The 18,270-nt window shown below is 34.5% G+C and overlaps 1 protein-coding gene and 1 long non-coding RNA gene across 2 annotated transcripts in view; both read right to left on the bottom strand.

The window, feature by feature from the left end:
• Window positions 1–3,349: 3,349 nt before the first annotated feature.
• Window positions 3,350–4,759, bottom strand: LOC124451405. The gene is made up of 2 exons (XR_006950443.1): window positions 4,718–4,759; window positions 3,350–3,750 (listed from the first exon to the last, which is right to left on the bottom strand). It is a non-coding gene; the product is annotated as an uncharacterized LOC124451405 (long non-coding RNA).
• A 2,549-nt stretch (window positions 4,760–7,308) lies between these two features.
• LOC124452268 (neural cell adhesion molecule 1-like) overlaps window positions 7,309–18,270 on the bottom strand; it is a 30,317-nt gene continuing 19,355 nt past the window's right edge. The window contains exons 5-14 of the mRNA XM_047002851.1: window positions 13,617–13,871; window positions 12,552–12,563; window positions 12,294–12,473; window positions 11,154–11,435; window positions 10,822–11,075; window positions 10,655–10,721; window positions 9,757–10,038; window positions 9,449–9,678; window positions 8,392–8,404; window positions 7,309–7,349 (exon numbers count right to left, since the gene is read on the bottom strand). Coding sequence (XP_046858807.1) covers window positions 7,309–7,349; window positions 8,392–8,404; window positions 9,449–9,678; window positions 9,757–10,038; window positions 10,655–10,721; window positions 10,822–11,075; window positions 11,154–11,435; window positions 12,294–12,473; window positions 12,552–12,563; window positions 13,617–13,871 — 1,616 coding nt within the window. The remainder of the gene's footprint in view (window positions 7,350–8,391; window positions 8,405–9,448; window positions 9,679–9,756; window positions 10,039–10,654; window positions 10,722–10,821; window positions 11,076–11,153; window positions 11,436–12,293; window positions 12,474–12,551; window positions 12,564–13,616; window positions 13,872–18,270) is intronic.

The following is an 18,270-nucleotide window of genomic DNA, read 5'->3' as shown; positions in this document are numbered from 1 at the left end:
AAACGACAGACAAACGTACGAACAACTCAAACGAGACCAACACCATCACATACAAACAAATCAAAACACTAAGCGACCAATTGTATCACTGTGGTTCGAAACTTTCACTTAAAACTGTGCACTATACAAATACCAGCACTATACAAAACCAATATATACTAGTGTCTTTTGATGTGAAATCACTGTTCACCAGTATTCCACTTAATCTGGCACTTACTTGTACAAAAACCCTCATTACAAACACCACGGACGTACTGCCATTACCGACAGAAGACATTATGGAGTTACTAGAGCTCTGCCTCACCTCGACTTACTTCCAATACAAAGGAACACACTACAAACAATTACATGGGACAGCAATGGCTCGCCTGTTTCTGTTGTAGTTGCTGAAATTGTAATGCAATCTATAGAGGAACGGGCACTCATGACTTACAAACATGCACTACCTTTTGGTTTCGCTACGTAGATGACACAATCACAGCACTACATGCAGACGAGATTGATGACTTCCATACTCACATCAACAAACAGAACAGCCACATACAATTTACCAAAGATGTCGAAGAAAACGGAACTCTTCCTTTTCTCGACTGTTTGGTAAACATGACAATCAAAACTAGGAACAACAGTTTATCGCAAGCCAACACATACTGACCGACTACTAGACCAATCATCTTACAACCCTACATCACACAAAGCCACCACAATCAGAACATTAACAAGACACAAATCATATGTGATTCACCGGACGCTCTACAAAACGAAAACAACTATCTCAAACGTGTTTTTGACAAAAACAACTATAACTCTGACTTTATCAAACGCAACACTTACAAACCCAACGAACCCAACGAAACGAACAACTCAGTGACAACAGCAACGATACCTTACATCAAAGGTACGTCTGAGACTATCTCGCGTATCTTACGACCATACAACATACGTGTCGCACATAAACCAATCACAACATTACGACAAGTACTAACGAACATAAAGGACAAAGAACAACCCAACGAACGACAAGGTGCAGTTTACAAAATAAACTGCTCCGACTGCCACGCCTCCTATATCGGGGAAACTGGCAGGAACTTAAACATAAGACTTACTGAGCACAAACGAGCTACTAAGAAACAAGACAAAACTAATCACATTGCCGAACATCACCGAATCACAAAGCACAACATTGACTGGGACTCGGCAAAATGCATCACTTACAGTACTGACTATAGACAACGGCTTACATTAGAAAGTTGGTATACCAACTTGGAACAAACCCCTGAACAGATCACAGCAATTACCGGCACCTTACAAACGACTTATTCACAATACAAACAAACGATCAACTAAAACATTACACTTCAAACTAATTCACAATGACAATACACAATTGACACCCACACACTACAACTAAAAACGTCACACCTAAATCACACATCACAACTAAAAATAAAATATTTCACTTCACACTAATCCACAATGACAATACACATTTCCTGCATTTCCTGTACACACAATACAATGACGTAAGAACCAGACAACAAATACGGCTAACCTGACGTTTACTCCTCATTTGACTCTGAAGATGACTACCGCTAAGGTTGTCGAAACGTCAGTCAACAACATCAAAAACAGTCCTTCTCAGGACTTTATTAACCTGGACGATCATCATTTACAAACATACAACATGTCTTTAATTATATAATTACATGAATGTTAAAATTGGTTCATGTGTCATGCTTACTGGTTATGATAAATATCTTTTCATATGATCAAAGCTTGTTTAAATGTAAATCAGAAATAATTTAGTTTAGAAATTATAATGATCATCAGAAAAATTACCTAGTGATCATGAAAAATACTTTGCTGTTTTGCCAAATTTCAAGGTTTATCTGCATACATAGAAAGACATTTTTACTTTATAGAAAATGCTTTTCATACATCAATAGCCCTTTGGCATTTATGGCAAACAATCTGGTATGAGCCGTAGATTGACATACCTTTACATCTCTACATGAGGTGTTCAGTTAGAAAAGGGGACAATATGTGACATGGGACAACATTCCATGTATGTGAAATACTCAGGTTTAATACCATTCCAGTCAAATTGTCAAAATAAAAAGCTTCATGGATCAGAAGACTCAAAATCACAGGTTATAGTAAACAGCTTCTCATGTAATCAATGTTAGTTTTCTCAAATCTTAAACAATATGTAGTATAACTGTCCAATGATTGAATGATCAATGATCATAAACTGAAAAACCCCAAACATTTGTTTATGATAAAGTAAATAATAGTATGGCGCCTTATGGCTACAGATTTTTTGTCCATTGAAATATAATTGCAGTAATGTAGGATTTCGCTGCCATATAACGGCCACGATTCCCCAAGCACTAAAGAAATCATAGCTAAAAGTCCTTCGTCAACAACAATTTTAGAAGCATCGATCTGCTTACCATACGCCATATTGACATAAATCGCATCACACATTCGCATAATTGACTTTGATATATTACATTCATGCATGCACTTCACTTGTCCTTTACTTACGATTTTGGATGTAAATTTCTGCTGATAAAACTCAAAACAATGTTGGCTTGCTTTTGAACATCAATGACTGAAATGTCGCTCGCGAGATCGTCTTTGCCAAGCATTTACAATTCATCCATAAATTTTTCGCCCTCTTGAAAAAATTCCCAGTTTGGAAAGCAGCAATCATGTCAATATATGAATTTGTAAAAGATTTCCATAAATTCCATCTGATTGTAGTTTAGTTTCTATCATGCTTTAGAAAAGTATTATGAAACGATCAAACATTCAATCCAGACAGTGAGCTTGACTATGTTAGTTCAGTTGGCTATCAGTCGAAATAGGTCAAACCAATCACAGTAAGACAAAAATTTAAACGAACCAATTACACGATAGCAAGTGGACTCCCTTATAGGTCCGGCCACCCCGCTTATCGGTCGAGATTATTCCAGATCGTCCACTGATCTGGCTATTGACCAATGACATAAGCGTTTTTGGCGTTCATAGACTCCTTTATCAGTCGAACCAGTCAAGCCACCCGCTTATCAGTCGGTTATTCCAGGTCAATTAAAATTCAACTGATCTGGTTACCAAGGAGATATTCATTGCATTAGTCATTAGTTTTCAATAATAAATAAAGCTGGATTTTTATCACGAAGTAAATGCGATAATAAAGTAAGAATAATTAAAGAATTTTTAACTAATATGAATAGGTAATTTTTGAGTTTCAAACATCATTCGCGCGACGGATTTGACATACTCTAGATCCGCCCCTGCTACTTCCATTGGTTATTTATGTAATAATAAAAAGCTATGAGTCTTATATTTTTTCATTTTTAAATAAACAATAATATTAAACTATATTCTTATTAAAACTGTTGCCTCATGTTCAACGTTAAAGATCCTGAAGCAGCCAATTACATAGTTCCGTGAAAATTACACAGCAAATTTAAAGCGTATAAAATGAAATTTCCTTCAGTAATATACAACTTAACACTTCACATCTAAAAATGAAATGATTTTTAACTCACCAAAACGTTTAGGCTTTTGCTTTATCAATAAACGGTTGAGGTTATTCAACTTCCTGGTTTAAAATTCTTGTATTCGTCGTCTTTGCGTCGTCAAGTCAGTCAATTGTGAGTTAGCCTCAGTTAGGTGTGTTTGTGTACATTAATGTATATTTTGAGTCTGGGTGGGGTGGAATGTCGGCGGTAGCAATTAGCACTATATAATAATTAATGTAATATCGATTTGATTATGCCTCTAAAGAAACACTTTGTCAAAAAAATTGCACATCGTTTTTCTGAACTAATTCGCACACTGGGCCCATGGAGGTAGGGTAACCCTACCAGAAGGGTTACATTAGCAAGCAAGTTACTCAACGTGAAATTGCTTTATATGTAGCATTTACATGTGTGCTAGGGTAACCCTGAGGGTTAGGGTTTCCATATCAAATTGATAAGGTTACCACAACAGTTGGATAATATTTTATTTCATAAACCATAAAATGTTTGAGATAAGGTAATCCCTTTTAGTAGGGCTATGTTTACATCATATCTACTCAACATATTTGCATATCAGGGAAAATAAAGTGCTTCCAAAGCATAAAATTATACACAAGATGCACTACATGATTTTACAGAGACAAACAATAAAACTAGAGCCCATCCACCATCTACAAGGAAGTTTTCGAGATGGCAAAGAAGGTTTTTATTCTATGAATGTTAAGTCGTCATTGAAAAAAAACCACTCAATGTGAATATAATATAATGAAAATGAATTGGAAACAATTTTCAGAGGTCTTAGACTGAATTATGGATCTTTATAAATAGGCCTCAAGGAAGCCAAAATGTTTTATCTGCAATCATGTCTACAGCATGCTGATGTTGCTGTCACTAATAGTAATACACAAACCTGACAATGGTAGAGTCACCCTACACAAAAAGATAGCCTTGCAAGTATGGTTACCCTATTCCCATGTAAACAGGCCTTTATTATTCCAAAGCCATCATCAGAGAATAAATGTAATATATTAATCTAAACACAGTTTTTTTAATATGCACATGAAAAACATGTGACTTTGACGAGATTTGAATTCGCAACTTCGGGATACTAGTCCGCCGCTCTACAGGTAGAGCTCAACAAGTACAAGTACGTTATTCCACTAAAAATACAGCAAAATGTAACATACCCATGTAATTTGGTTTTCTTCCGTGAGAATTTCAGAAAGACCAATTTCCTGCTTCGCAACGTTTGACGTTTAGCGTTATATAAGTCTTTCGTATGAGCTGTGTATTTTCGTTTTACGCTATTAAATTTTGTGATTATTTTATTCACTAGCGAAGAAGTTATTTACAACAGTCGTGAGTATTCTATGTGTTAGAATTTATTTACAGGCTTTTATATATTTGGTTAAAGAAGGTGCAGTTATTACACAGCGGATAATGTACTTGAAATTTGAGTAGTTTTACGTGATTATAAAGTTAAGTGCGTAAGTTTAAGTAGCGCGTTTGAGTAAGGGGGTGTTTACATGAATCCGTAATGAGTTTCGATCCGGAATGAACTCATTCCTAGTTTCATTCGGATCGAAATTTACTTTTATCTCATGTAAACGCGAATTGAGTTTCATTCTTGAATGATATTGTGATTAATGACGAAGCACGCATGTGCCATGGGTATTGTCTTCTGGCAAATTGAAGCTCGTAAGTAAATAAAGAGGCTAAATGGGTTAAAATGAGTGCGAAGAAGAACAACAATTAGTTTCATGTAAACACGGATTGACATCACGTTTCGATCGGGATTGAAAGTCATTCCGGATTCATGTAAACACCCCCCCTAAGTGTAGGATTGGCTATTTCCTCTATTGCTAATACATGAATCTAGATGAATAATGTACGCACGTGATGTACGTCACTACAGTTTAACGTACGTGATGTCGTTGTTGATTATGCAGTTTTGATGGGCGTATTTCATATTTCTGTGCATATATTCACTCAATATATTCACTATGGTAATTCAATGGCGTATTTTTTATTGAAATGATATAAATGGAATGCTGAGTGATGATCATTGAACCAAAATACATTGAATAAAATAGATGTATTTAATCAGTGTGTCCCACCGTGACCAGACTTTCTGAAAGTTAATTACCAAGCCAAGCTCCAAAACTTACTAAAATCAATAAAAAATTACCGAATTCGGAGAAGCAGTTGTTAAACAAATTTAAAGGTTATGGCAAAAAATCGAACGACAAATGCTAAATACACAGAAATCAACTAAAATCATGAAGTCAAAAGAGATAAAAATGCAACAGAAGTCTCTACAACGACTTATATATTTACTGTTAAACTGTAAATAAGCCAAATTAAAAACAAAACTGTTCAGTCTGTATCGGCCTAACTATCGATCAATACATTCAAGATCATTATCTATTAAATAGAAAGTATACATAGTCAAGCAACTTTGGTGAAAACAAGAGCATCAGTAAAACTTCCAAAATTTTCAATGGAAAACATTGTATTTTTAGTGTAAATTCACGGCAAAAAATCCTCTGTTGTTGCCAGTAAAACAAGATTTTTTGTTTTGTACTTTGCGGAAGTACTAAAGAACTTTCCACTATGATACAACTCAGACAACTCTTAATTCCACAGGAAATTCCCTGAAATGTCAATGAAATTTTTTTACAAATAATCTTGTCCATCAATATTTGATAACATTTTAAATGATTCACTTTAGCTTAAACAATACTGAAGTAACTAAGCTGGCGAAAAATCTTCACGTGCTTCTTAAAGAAACCAGCTAATTTTCCTCTTTTCAAAATTATTTCCGGTTCTCATGTTGTGCAAATATTTACATAAGTAACGAAAAGAATGTAAACGCCGTGACAACGCTGTCATATGTAACAGAGCGATCATATTTTATCAAAACCTGTCTCATGACAAGCCACACAAATTACCCAGAGTTGTTTTAAAAACAGAATACCAGCCACACAATCTCTATTCTGTAATTTTATCCTTACATATGACTTAATGGTGCTTTTAGATGAATGTATAAATTGTGAAAGTATACTTCGACACGCTGTGCCAATATCCATTTCCTAGTTGATTATAATGCTCTTGAAGACGATGAGCATCCACAAGTGGATTTTGTAAGAAAATCATTGTGAAAAATAACATCTGTATAAATCGCTTTTGCTGAAATATTCTTAGTAATTTTCACAATTTTAATGCACAATTAAAAATTTCTTATACTTTGTCTACAAAGAATTCCAGATGGGGGACTTTGGAATCACCAAAGGCCCTGGGAAAGCTTGATCCGCCCCTTTTTACCACATCTATCCTACCAATGATCTTATCCTGCAGTTTTTAGATGAAAACACCAAACGTGGCTAGATTGAGAATGTTCTTGACGAGTCCCAGGGGGGCATGCATCACTGAGAAATTTTTGATTTCGTAAAACAGTGAATCAAATGACAAATAATCAAGTTGTCCTTTAACTTTTACCACTTCAACCCATGCAAGCAACTTCAATTCAGATGGTTGGACTGCAAACTTCTGTTTAGCAAAGGACCGTACATGGATGACGTCAGACGACTTTGCTCTTTTTAATCAGGTATATTAGAATTTATAATTGTTTAAAAAAGAGCAAATACCATGGTGAATGGTTAAAATAATAACGTAAGAGTTCTTAAAAGAACTGTTTAAAACCAGAACACTAAACTCAACAAGTCACGAAAACAAATTCGGAAATTAAAAGTACAAAAGTAATGTTCTATAATTTCTTTTAATCGTTGTATTTATATTGCTTTCCCATTAGCTTAGAATCTTAAATGAAAGAAAATTTTACAAAATTTTATTAAATGTGGGACAACATAGAATTGCAAATCCGGTTTAAAATAAAGCGTATTCACTCCCAAGTAAGACATTTGAATTTTACGAATCATTTCAGTGTAAGAAATAAATGAAAATCTGCATTCTGCGATATATATATATTTAGGCTATCTTCTACCTTAGGCTATCCTGCTTATCTGTCATTGATTATCATTAAAGATCAATGAATATTGTCCACTGATGGGCATAATTGAGATGTTTGCTCGCTGAAAACTACCATTGATGTTTATGGAATTGAAGCATTGTTTACACGAAGCAAGGATAGCACTATCCATGTGCAATGACTCACACATTACAATTTAGTTACATTTTGTTCACTAAATTGTTTTATAACGCAGTTTGCTGTCTTCCTAGAAATTTTAAATTAAAAATTTCTATTACCGTCCAAGCTTGCTGAAACAAATTCATTCAATGTTAGCTTGTCTTTGGGGGTAGGTCAAATCTCACATCTACAGTAGACACGAAAATAAAGAAGCAAAATAATAGTGATCACGAAATTGTTTTATTCGGAAACATCCCTTACACTAATGCATATGAAATCATTCAATCGTAAAGAAGCAATTTAAAGAGTTTTCCATTACACTCCTTGAAATTGTTTGATTTTTCTATCTAATTTCTTTGCTTGTTGATGGATTATTTACTGTTTCATATTGATTACAAACAGATTCATAAGCATTTTCTCTAAGTCCTCCAGCCTCTTTATAATGATTGGGTTGTGCATTATTAGCTCCAGCTAAGAAATCAACACTATTTTCACCGCTGCAACATCAACAACCATGATCAAATTTTGTACACGACATGGACGAAACGAAGAAAATATAGATACAACATTAATACAACAGCTCGTACTGAAGAAAAACAACAGCTTCTCTAACTTGCTCAAACCATGAAAATATTTTATTCAAAAGATGAGAAACAAAAAATACATTAACATCACATATTACACAAAGAAAATTAAAATGAATAATTCACTTACTGGTATCCTTTTTCTACAATAAACATAACACAAAAGTAGATACTTAATAATTTAGCATTATGATAACATATGATAACAAGATTGGAGCATTTTGATTGAGCATTGGATAGATTGAATTAAACATTTCCATTAAGTCTAAGGCAAAGGTCGAGATATTAATTGCATTGTGTGACTAGAGCTAAAGTTTGCTATAAAAGAGCGATTTGCTTAAATTTTCTTTTAAGGATTCTTATCATCTCAGGTAGTGCATGCAAATTGAACAGAAAGAGCTAATAGTATTTTAAGCATAAATATGATTTTAAAGCATAGTAAATAAATTACCTTTCGTTTTGCAATCAGTAAATGAATATCTTGACAAATGCTTAAATGACAAATGCTAAAATAGCTACACAGAAATCAACTCAAACTATAATGTCATAGAGATGAAAATGCTGACAGAATACTGAATGACAAAAATATCTATCAAAAAAATGATAATAATCGACCAAAAAGAACAAAGCAAATGAAAGAGTGAAACTCAATCTTTTTACCTTGGTTGATAGTGAAATCCTTAACATCAAATCTTTGCCCAGTGTAAACTTTGCTTCACAACGATGAAAAGAACGATAAAAAAGGCAAAATTTGATGCCACGGATCCGGGTGAAGCAGTCTGAGTCCATAGAGCACGCGCAGTAGCTGATTTACAATTTGAGTACGATCACAATTTTAGACGGCCAAACTACGACTAGCGTAAGAATGGCCATGTCCAAATCACTTACAAACCAGCGCACAGCGCGCTAGTCAGTAAAAGTTCAGATTAGTGGAATTTTCCCACTAATTTGGTAACTAATGAGATTTTTGGCCGCTGCTTCATAAAGCAATTTACTTTATGAAAATTTTCATTTGTAAAAAAGACTTTTTTACAATCTTGTAATATCGTGTACACATGCAAGTCAATGGAAGATAAACATTGACAAGTCGTAAATAATTCTGATTTAAGTACAAAGTAGGATACTATGTCAAAAATTGATAAAAGTAAGATTTTAATTTTACCTGTGATGATAGTAAGATTTTCAACATCAGATAAATCGCTTCCCAGTTTATTCTTTGCTTCACAACGATATGAACCAGCGTTATTGAAGTTGACAGATTGAATGATGTATGTCTTATTATTACTGATAACTGCACCATTGTGATAAATAGTGTAGGTTGGTTCAGGATAACCATCTGATTCACAGGTTATTGTCACAGTTTGACCTTTTTTCAATGACATTGGACTGATGGTGATATTGGTTTGTTGTGGTGGATCTGTAAAGAATAAAATTATACTAAATATCCTACACAAACGTTTATAATGAGATCTGAAATGCCGCCTAGCAAACTTACATGTAGGTGTCACTGTTATTTCAATGGATTTTTCATCTCTATAACGTTGATCATTATAACTCTGTGCTTTACATGTGTAATTTCCACCATCATTCAATGTAACATTAGTGATTACTAATGTCTTACTTACAACTCCAACATCACCAATTATGTTGTTATCTTTATCAAACCATGTGACATTAGCAGGAGGGATACCTCCTTCACCTCTACATACACATGATACATTATCACCTTCATTCACAACCAGAGGTTTTGAACAATTAATTACCACCTTTGGTTTCACTGAAATTAAAAACAGAAAATATTCCTTTCTTAAATTAGTTATGAAAAAGAAAATTAATAATGAGAGTATTCGTTAGTGTTAGGTGCATTTTCTTAGGAGTGTTGGATCGATACCCTAACCAGTCACAAGCCAGCACAAAGCCCGCTTATCAGTCGCTAAAAGTAATAATTAGTGGAAATTTTTCACTAAACTGCTATCCAATGAGATTTTTGCATTAAACCATTGCACTATTAACCAACTTGCTTAATGAAAATTTCATTTGTAAAAAAGACTTTGATGTTGGAAAAGAACAACAACATAACAATAATCATTCAACTTTCAAGATGCATATTAATAATAATTTTTAAAATTTTGAAAGTCAATCGCGTGACCGACTAAGCCTAAAGGATATTGACTTATTATGAAGCCTAAACAACTATCATTGGTCTTCGAAGAAATATAAACAAATCATAGTCGTCTAAGACCTTGATAACCTATTTAATGAGGATATACAATAGGCAAAGTGAACAGCTAGGTGACGACAGATGCATACGTCAGTGCAGTAGGCAGCGAAAGGGGTATATGAGGCGTAGGCTTAAGAGTCAATCATAATTGGCAGTAGTAGTCTTTCAGCACAACGAATCTGAATCTCGCCAACAAAGAAAAATATATAACTATCTTCATTGTTCAGCACAATCTTGTACTATCGTGTACAAATGGGATGAAACTGAACAGTCGTAATTTGTTCATGTACAATGCAGAATACTAGCCCAAAAATTGATGAAGTAAAATTTTAATTTTACCTTGATGATAGTAAGATTTTTAACATCAGATGAATCATTTCCCAGTTTATTCTTTGCTTCACAACGATATGAACCAGCGTTATTGAAGTTGACAGATTGAATGATGTATGTCTTATTATTGCTGATAACTGCACCATTATGATAAATAGTGTAGGTTGGTTCAGGATAACCATCTGATTCACAGGTTATTGTCACATTTTGACCTTTTCTAACTGACATTGGACTGATGGTGATATTGGTTTGTTGTGGTGGATCTGTAAAGAATAAAATTAAATTCAATATTCTACACAAACGTTTATAATGAGATCTGAAATGCTGTCTTACAAACTTACAAGTAGCTTTCACTGTTACTTCAATAGATTTTTCATCTCTAAAACGTGGATCATTATAACTTTGTGCTTTACATGTGTAATTTCCACCATCATTCAATGTAACATTAGTGATTACTAATGTCTTACTTACAACTCCAACATCACCAATTATGTTGTTATTTTTATCAAACCATGTGACATTAGCAGGAGGGATACCTCCTTCACCTCTACATACACATGATACATTATCACCTTCATTCACAACCAGAGGTTTTGAACAATTAATTACCACCTTTGGTTTCACTGAAATTAAAAACAGAAAATATTCCTTTCTTAAATTAGTTATGAAAAAGAAAATTAATAATGAGAGTATTCGTTAGTGTTAGGTGCATTTTCTTAGGAGTGTTGGATCGATACCCTAACCAGTCACAAGCCAGCACAAAGCCCGCTTATCAGTCGCTAAAAGTAATAATTAGTGGAAATTTTTCACTAAACTGCTATCCAATGAGATTTTTGCATTAAACCATTGCACTATTAACCAACTTGCTTAATGAAAATTTCATTTGTAAAAAAGACTTTGATGTTGGAAAAGAACAACAACATAACAATAATCATTCAACTTTCAAGATGCATATTAATAATAATTTTTAAAATTTTGAAAGTCAATCGCGTGACCGACTAAGCCTAAAGGATATTGACTTATTATGAAGCCTAAACAACTATCATTGGTCTTCGAAGAAATATAAACAAATCATAGTCGTCTAAGACCTTGATAACCTATTTAATGAGGATATACAATAGGCAAAGTGAACAGCTAGGTGACGACAGATGCATACGTCAGTGCAGTAGGCAGCGAAAGGGGTATATGAGGCGTAGGCTTAAGAGTCAATCATAATTGGCAGTAGTAGTCTTTCAGCACAACGAATCTGAATCTCGCCAACAAAGAAAAATATATAACTATCTTCATTGTTCAGCACAATCTTGTACTATCGTGTACAAATGGGATGAAACTGAACAGTCGTAATTTGTTCATGTACAATGCAGAATACTAGCCCAAAAATTGATGAAGTAAAATTTTAATTTTACCTTTGATGATAGTAAGATTTTTAACATCAGATGAATCATTTCCCAGTTTATTCTTTGCTTCACAACGATATGAACCAGCGTTATTGAAGTTGACAGATTGAATGATGTATGTCTTATTATTGCTGATAACTGCACCATTATGATAAATAGTGTAGGTTGGTTCAGGATAACCATCTGATTCACAGGTTATTGTCACATTTTGACCTTTTCTAACTGACATTGGACTGATGGTGATATTGGTTTGTTGTGGTGGATCTGTAAAGAATAAAATTATACTAAATATCCTACACAAACGTTTATAATGAGATCTGAAATGCTGTCTTACAAACTTACAAGTAGCTTTCACTGTTACTTCAATAGATTTTTCATCTGTAAAACGTGGATCATTATAACTTTGTGCTTTACATGTAAAATTTCCACCATCATTCAATGTAACATTAGTGATTACTAATGTCTTATTTACAACTCCAACATCACCAATTATGTTGTTATCTTTATCAAACCATGTGACATTAGCAAGAGGGTTACCTCCTTCACCTCTACATACACATGATACATTATCACCTTCATTCACAACCAGAGGTTTTGAACAATTAATTACCACCTTTAGTTTCACTGAAATTAAAAACAGAAAATATTCCTTTCTTAAATTAGTAATGAAAAAGAAAATTAATAATGAGAGTATTCGTTAGTGTTAGGTGCAGTTTCTTAGGATTGTTGGATCGATACCCTAACCAGTCACAAGCCAGCAGTAAGCCCGCTCATCACTCGCTAAAAGTCCAGATCAGTGGAAATTTTTCACTAAACTGCTATCCAATGTGATTTTTGCATTAAACCGCAGCATTACTAACCAATTGTCTTAATGAAAATCTTATTTGTATAAAAGACTTTGATGTTGGAAAAGAACAACAACATAACAATAATCACTCAAATTTCAAGATGTATATTAATAATAAATTTTTAAATTTTGAAAGTCAATCGCGTGACCGACTAGACATAAACAATATTGACTTATTATAAAGCCTAAACAACTATCGTTGGTCTTCGAAGAACTATAAACAAATCATAGTCGTCGAAGGCTCTTGATAACCTATTTAATGAGATATGCAATAGGAAAAGTTAACAGCTAGGTGACGACAGATGCATACGTCAGCGCAGTAGGCAGCGAAAGGGGCATAGGAGGTGTATGCTTAAGAGTCAATCATAATTGACAGTGGTAGTTTTTCAGAACAACGAATCTAAGCCTCGCCAACAAAGAAAAATACATAACTACCTTTATTGTTCAGCACAATCTTGTACTATCGTGTACAAATGGAATGAAACAGAACAGTCGTAATTTGTTCAAGTACAATGTAGAATACTAGCCCAAAAATTGATGAAGTAAAATTTTAATTTTACCTTTGATGATAGTAAGATTTTTAACATCAGATGAATCATTTCCCAGTTTATTCTTTGCTTCACAACGATATGAACCAGCGTTATTGAAGTTGACAGATTGAATGATGTATGTCTTATTATTACTGATAACTGCACCATTATGATAAATAGTGTAGGTTGGTTCAGGATAACCATCTGATTCACAGGTTATTGTCACATTTTGACCTTTTCTAACTGACATTGGACTGATGGTGATATTGGTTTGTTGTGGTGGATCTGTATAGAATTAACAAAATTCAATATTCTGTAAAAGTTTACAATGATATCTGAAATGCTGTCTTACAAACTTACAAGTAGCTTTCACTGTTACTTCAATAGATTTCTCATCTCTAAAACGTGGATCATTATAACTTTGTGCTTTACATGTGTAATTTCCACCATCATTTACTGTAACATTAGTGATTACTAATGTCTTACTTACAACTCCAACATCACCAATTATGTTGTTATCTTTATCAAACCATGTGACATTAGCAGGAGGGTTACCTCCTTCACCTCTACATACACATGATACATTATCACCTTCATTCACAACCAGCGGTGTTGAACAATTAATTACCACCTTTGGTTTCACTGAAATTAAAAACAGAAAATATTCCTTTCTTAAATTAGCTATGAAAAAGAAAATTAATAATGAGAGTATTCGTTAGTGTTAGTTGCATTTTCTTAGGAGTGTTGGATCGATGCCTAACCAGTCACAAGCCAGCAGTAAGCCCGCTCATCACTCTAAAAGTCCAGATCAGTGGAAATTTTTCACTAAACTGCTATCCAATGTGATTTTGCATTAAACCGCTGCATTATTAACCAATTGTCTTAATGAAAATTTCATTGTAAAAAAGACTTTGATGTTGGAAAAAACCAAAAACATAACAATAATCACTCAACTTTTAAGATGTATATTAATGATAAATTTTGAAATTTTGAAAGTCAATCGCGTGACCGACTAGACATAAACAATATTGACTTATTATGAAGCCTAAACAACTATCATTGGTCTTCGAAGAACTATAAACAAATCATAGTCGTCTAAGGCTCTTGATAACCTATTTAATGAGGATATGCAATTGGCAAAGTTAACAGCTAGGTGACGACAGATGCATACGTCAGGGCAGCAAGCAGCGAAAGGTATATGAGGCGTAAAGACACATGCACACGTCAGCGCAGCAGGCAGCGAAAGGTATATGAGGAGTAAAGACATACATACGTCAAGCCAGCAGGCAGCGAAAGTGGTATATGAGGAGTAAAGACATGCACACGTCAGCGCAGCAGCAGCGAAAGGTATATGAGGAGTAAAGACATGACACACGTCAGCGCAGCAGGCAGCGAAAGGGTATATGAGAGTAAAGACATGCATACGTCAGCCCAGCAGGCAGCGAAAGGGGTATATGAGGAGTAAAGACATGCATACACGTCAGCCCAGCAGGCATGAAAGGGCATATGAGAGCAAAGACACATGCACACAGCAGGCAGCGAAAGGGTATATGAGGAGTAAAGATTACGCATACACGTCACCAGCAGGCAGCGAAAGGGTATATGAGTAAAGACATGCATACACGCAGCAGCAGCAAAAGGGTATGAGGAGTAAAGACATGCATACACATCAGCCCAGCAGGCAGCGAAAAGAGTATATGAGGAGTAAAGACATGCATACACGTCAGCGCAGCAGGCAGCGAAAAGAGTATATGAGGAGTAAAGACATGCATACACATCAGCCCAGCAGGCAGCGAAAAGAGTATATGAGGAGTAAAGACATGCATACACGTCAGCGCAGCAGGCAGCGAAAGGGGCATTTGAGGTGTAGGCTTAAGAGTCAATCATAATTGGCAGTGGTAGTCTTTCAGCACAACGAATCTAAATCTCGCCAACAAAGAAAAATACATAATTATCTTCATCGTTCAGCACAATCTTGTACTATCGTGTACAAATGGGATGAAACTGAACAGTCGTAATTTGTTCATGTACAATGTAGAATACTAGCCCAAAATTGATGAAGTAAAATTTTAATTTTACCTTTGATGATAGTAAGATTTTTAACATCAGAAAAATCATTTCCCAGTTTATTCTTTGCTTCACAACGATATGAACCAGCGTTATTGAAGTTGACAGATTGAATGATGTATGTCTTATTATTACTGACAACTGCACCATTATGATAAATAGTGTAGGTTGGTTCAGGATAACCATCTGATTCACAGGTTATTGTCACACTTTCACCAATTTTTGCATCTATTTTTGATAGGGTTATGGTCGTAGTTCTTGGTTGATCTAAAATTTAAAATTCAAAATTCTACGTATTTGACAATTTGAAAACCTTATTGCAAAAAGTACTAAATATATAAGTTCGCAACTTACAATTCACTATTATTTCAATGGATTTTTCGTCAATGAAACGTGGATCATTAAAACTTTCAGCTTTACATCTGTAACTTCCACGATCATTTGGTGAGGTACCAGTGATTACTAAAGTCGCACTTTCAACTCCAACATCACCAATTATGTTGTTATCTTTATCAAACCATGTGACATTAGCAGGAGGGATACCTCCTTCACCTCTACATACACATGACACACTATCACTTTCATTCACAAACAGAGGAGATGAACAGTTAAACGACACTGTTGGTCTAACTGAAATTAAAGACAGAATCATAATAATAGTTATGATAGAAACAATATGTAAGTGTCAGTGAAGCTGGGGTAAAAACCGGAAGAGGAATGTTGGATCTGTAAAGAATAAAATTCATTGTTGTATGTGCTGTGTATGTCATATTTGATTGGTTCATTCGTAGTCACATGACTTAAAATAAACGCAATGTTTCCCGTCCGTGAAACAAGTGAAAAATTGTTGCGTGCTGATTTTAATATCATAAAAAAATAAAACAGTTATGGAGCCGAAAACTAAAATTACAAGTCTCGAGTTTATTAAGCAACGCATTCAACTAGTAATAGAAAAAAAAAGATTGAGAAAAACCTTAGAAGTGCTCCAAAAAATGATGTGATCGCCCTTATAGCATTTTGCAACAAAATCTCGACGAACAAATCTCCACCGAAAGAGACGTTGATTTCATTGAAAAGCTGTGAAAATCTATGAATTTTATTCCTATATATAACAAAACACTTAATGTATATTCCGTTAGAAATACTGAGCTTTGTTTTCCCTCGAATCGCATGCAATGTATTGAGACTCTTGGAAAACTAAACTCACTATTTCCCTTGGGAGCATACAATAAGGTTATAATATTCCAAAGTCATATTTTACCACACGTCAATAATAACAAAGTTGAAGACGAAGTTTTTAAACATCTATAGATGATAAAATATATATCTGCAAAACTTACATTTTACTTGTATTTCAATGGATTTCTGATCTCTGAAACCTGGATCATCATAACTTTGTGCTTTACATCTGTAATTTCCATTATCATTCACTTTAACATCAGTGATTACTAAAGTCGCATTTTTAACTCCAAACACACGAACTGTTGTGTTATCTTTATCAAACCATGTGACATTAGCAGGAGGGTTACCTCCTTCACCTCTACATACACATGACACATTATCACCTTTACTTACAACCAGAGGAGTTGCACAATTAATCACCACTGTAGGTTTTACTGAAAACAAAAGCAAAAATTTCACTAATTATAATAAAGAAAATGGACGCTGAAACAATCTTCTCCTTAACATAATGAAAAAATAAAGTCTAAAGGATTTTTCTGAAATTACAAAGCTTTGATAAACTTACAACTAATAGCTGAAAATAGCAAATATTTCTTTCACAATTAATGCAACGCAATAAGAAGTCCTACGTTTTTATTGCCAATTTTGTGGTAAGAATTACGCTGACGCATGCTATTTAGATTGCCATCGGATGAGTTCAAGGAAAGTGATCATAACTTCTTGAAAGGATATTTCTTTCGAAAAGATTTCGCAAGAAATTATTAAGCAAATTACTTTTATCTACTAACGATGAAAAAAGAATGAAGCTCTTTCGTGTGATGACGTCAAAGCGGCCAAGTTGGTAGGCAACTTCAAAGGGCCTACGCTCAACACAACATAAAATCAATACAGATTCTTCTACCTATAGGAGATTTTCTACCAACATGGCGAGCAGTGAAAACATTCCATAACTAAGAATTGTTTTTCGAAAGCAATGTCATCTTTATAGTTGGAAGAAAACCATTCTGTCACACAGCCCCATCCCCATTGGGCATTCTCTGTAGCAGCATTTGCAGCTGAATTCAGGTCTTGAATTCTGTTCTGTAGTCGCTTTTACCATGTAGCTTCTGGGTGTTTAATGCTTTCGTATCATCGTTTCGCGAGTCCATGGTCATACCGAGTCTTGGCGAAATCTCACTCATTCACCTTCTTTCAGTTGTTGCGAAGCCTTGGCAGTGCAGCTATTGACCAGCAGTGTGAAATGTAGCTTGGTCGATAGGTTTGGGATACAGCTTACATTGTAAAGTAGGAATGGTTGATGAAAGCGGCTTGCGCAGGGCTCACACCGTCAATGGGGGTGTTACGATAGTCTAACAGCGCGAGATATTCTTGTCGGTCTTGTCCATTCGCTTTGCATTTCTTGAGAATGTTTTTGACTGTCTGAACTGTTTATCTC

This window comes from Xenia sp. Carnegie-2017, unplaced genomic scaffold, assembly GCF_021976095.1.
Source record: "Xenia sp. Carnegie-2017 unplaced genomic scaffold, XeniaSp_v1 HiC_scaffold_24, whole genome shotgun sequence".
In the NCBI taxonomy this organism is placed as follows: domain Eukaryota; kingdom Metazoa; phylum Cnidaria; class Anthozoa; order Malacalcyonacea; family Xeniidae; genus Xenia; species Xenia sp. Carnegie-2017.
Note: the sequence above shows the minus strand (reverse complement) of the source record. Positions and strands in the feature narration are given on the sequence as shown.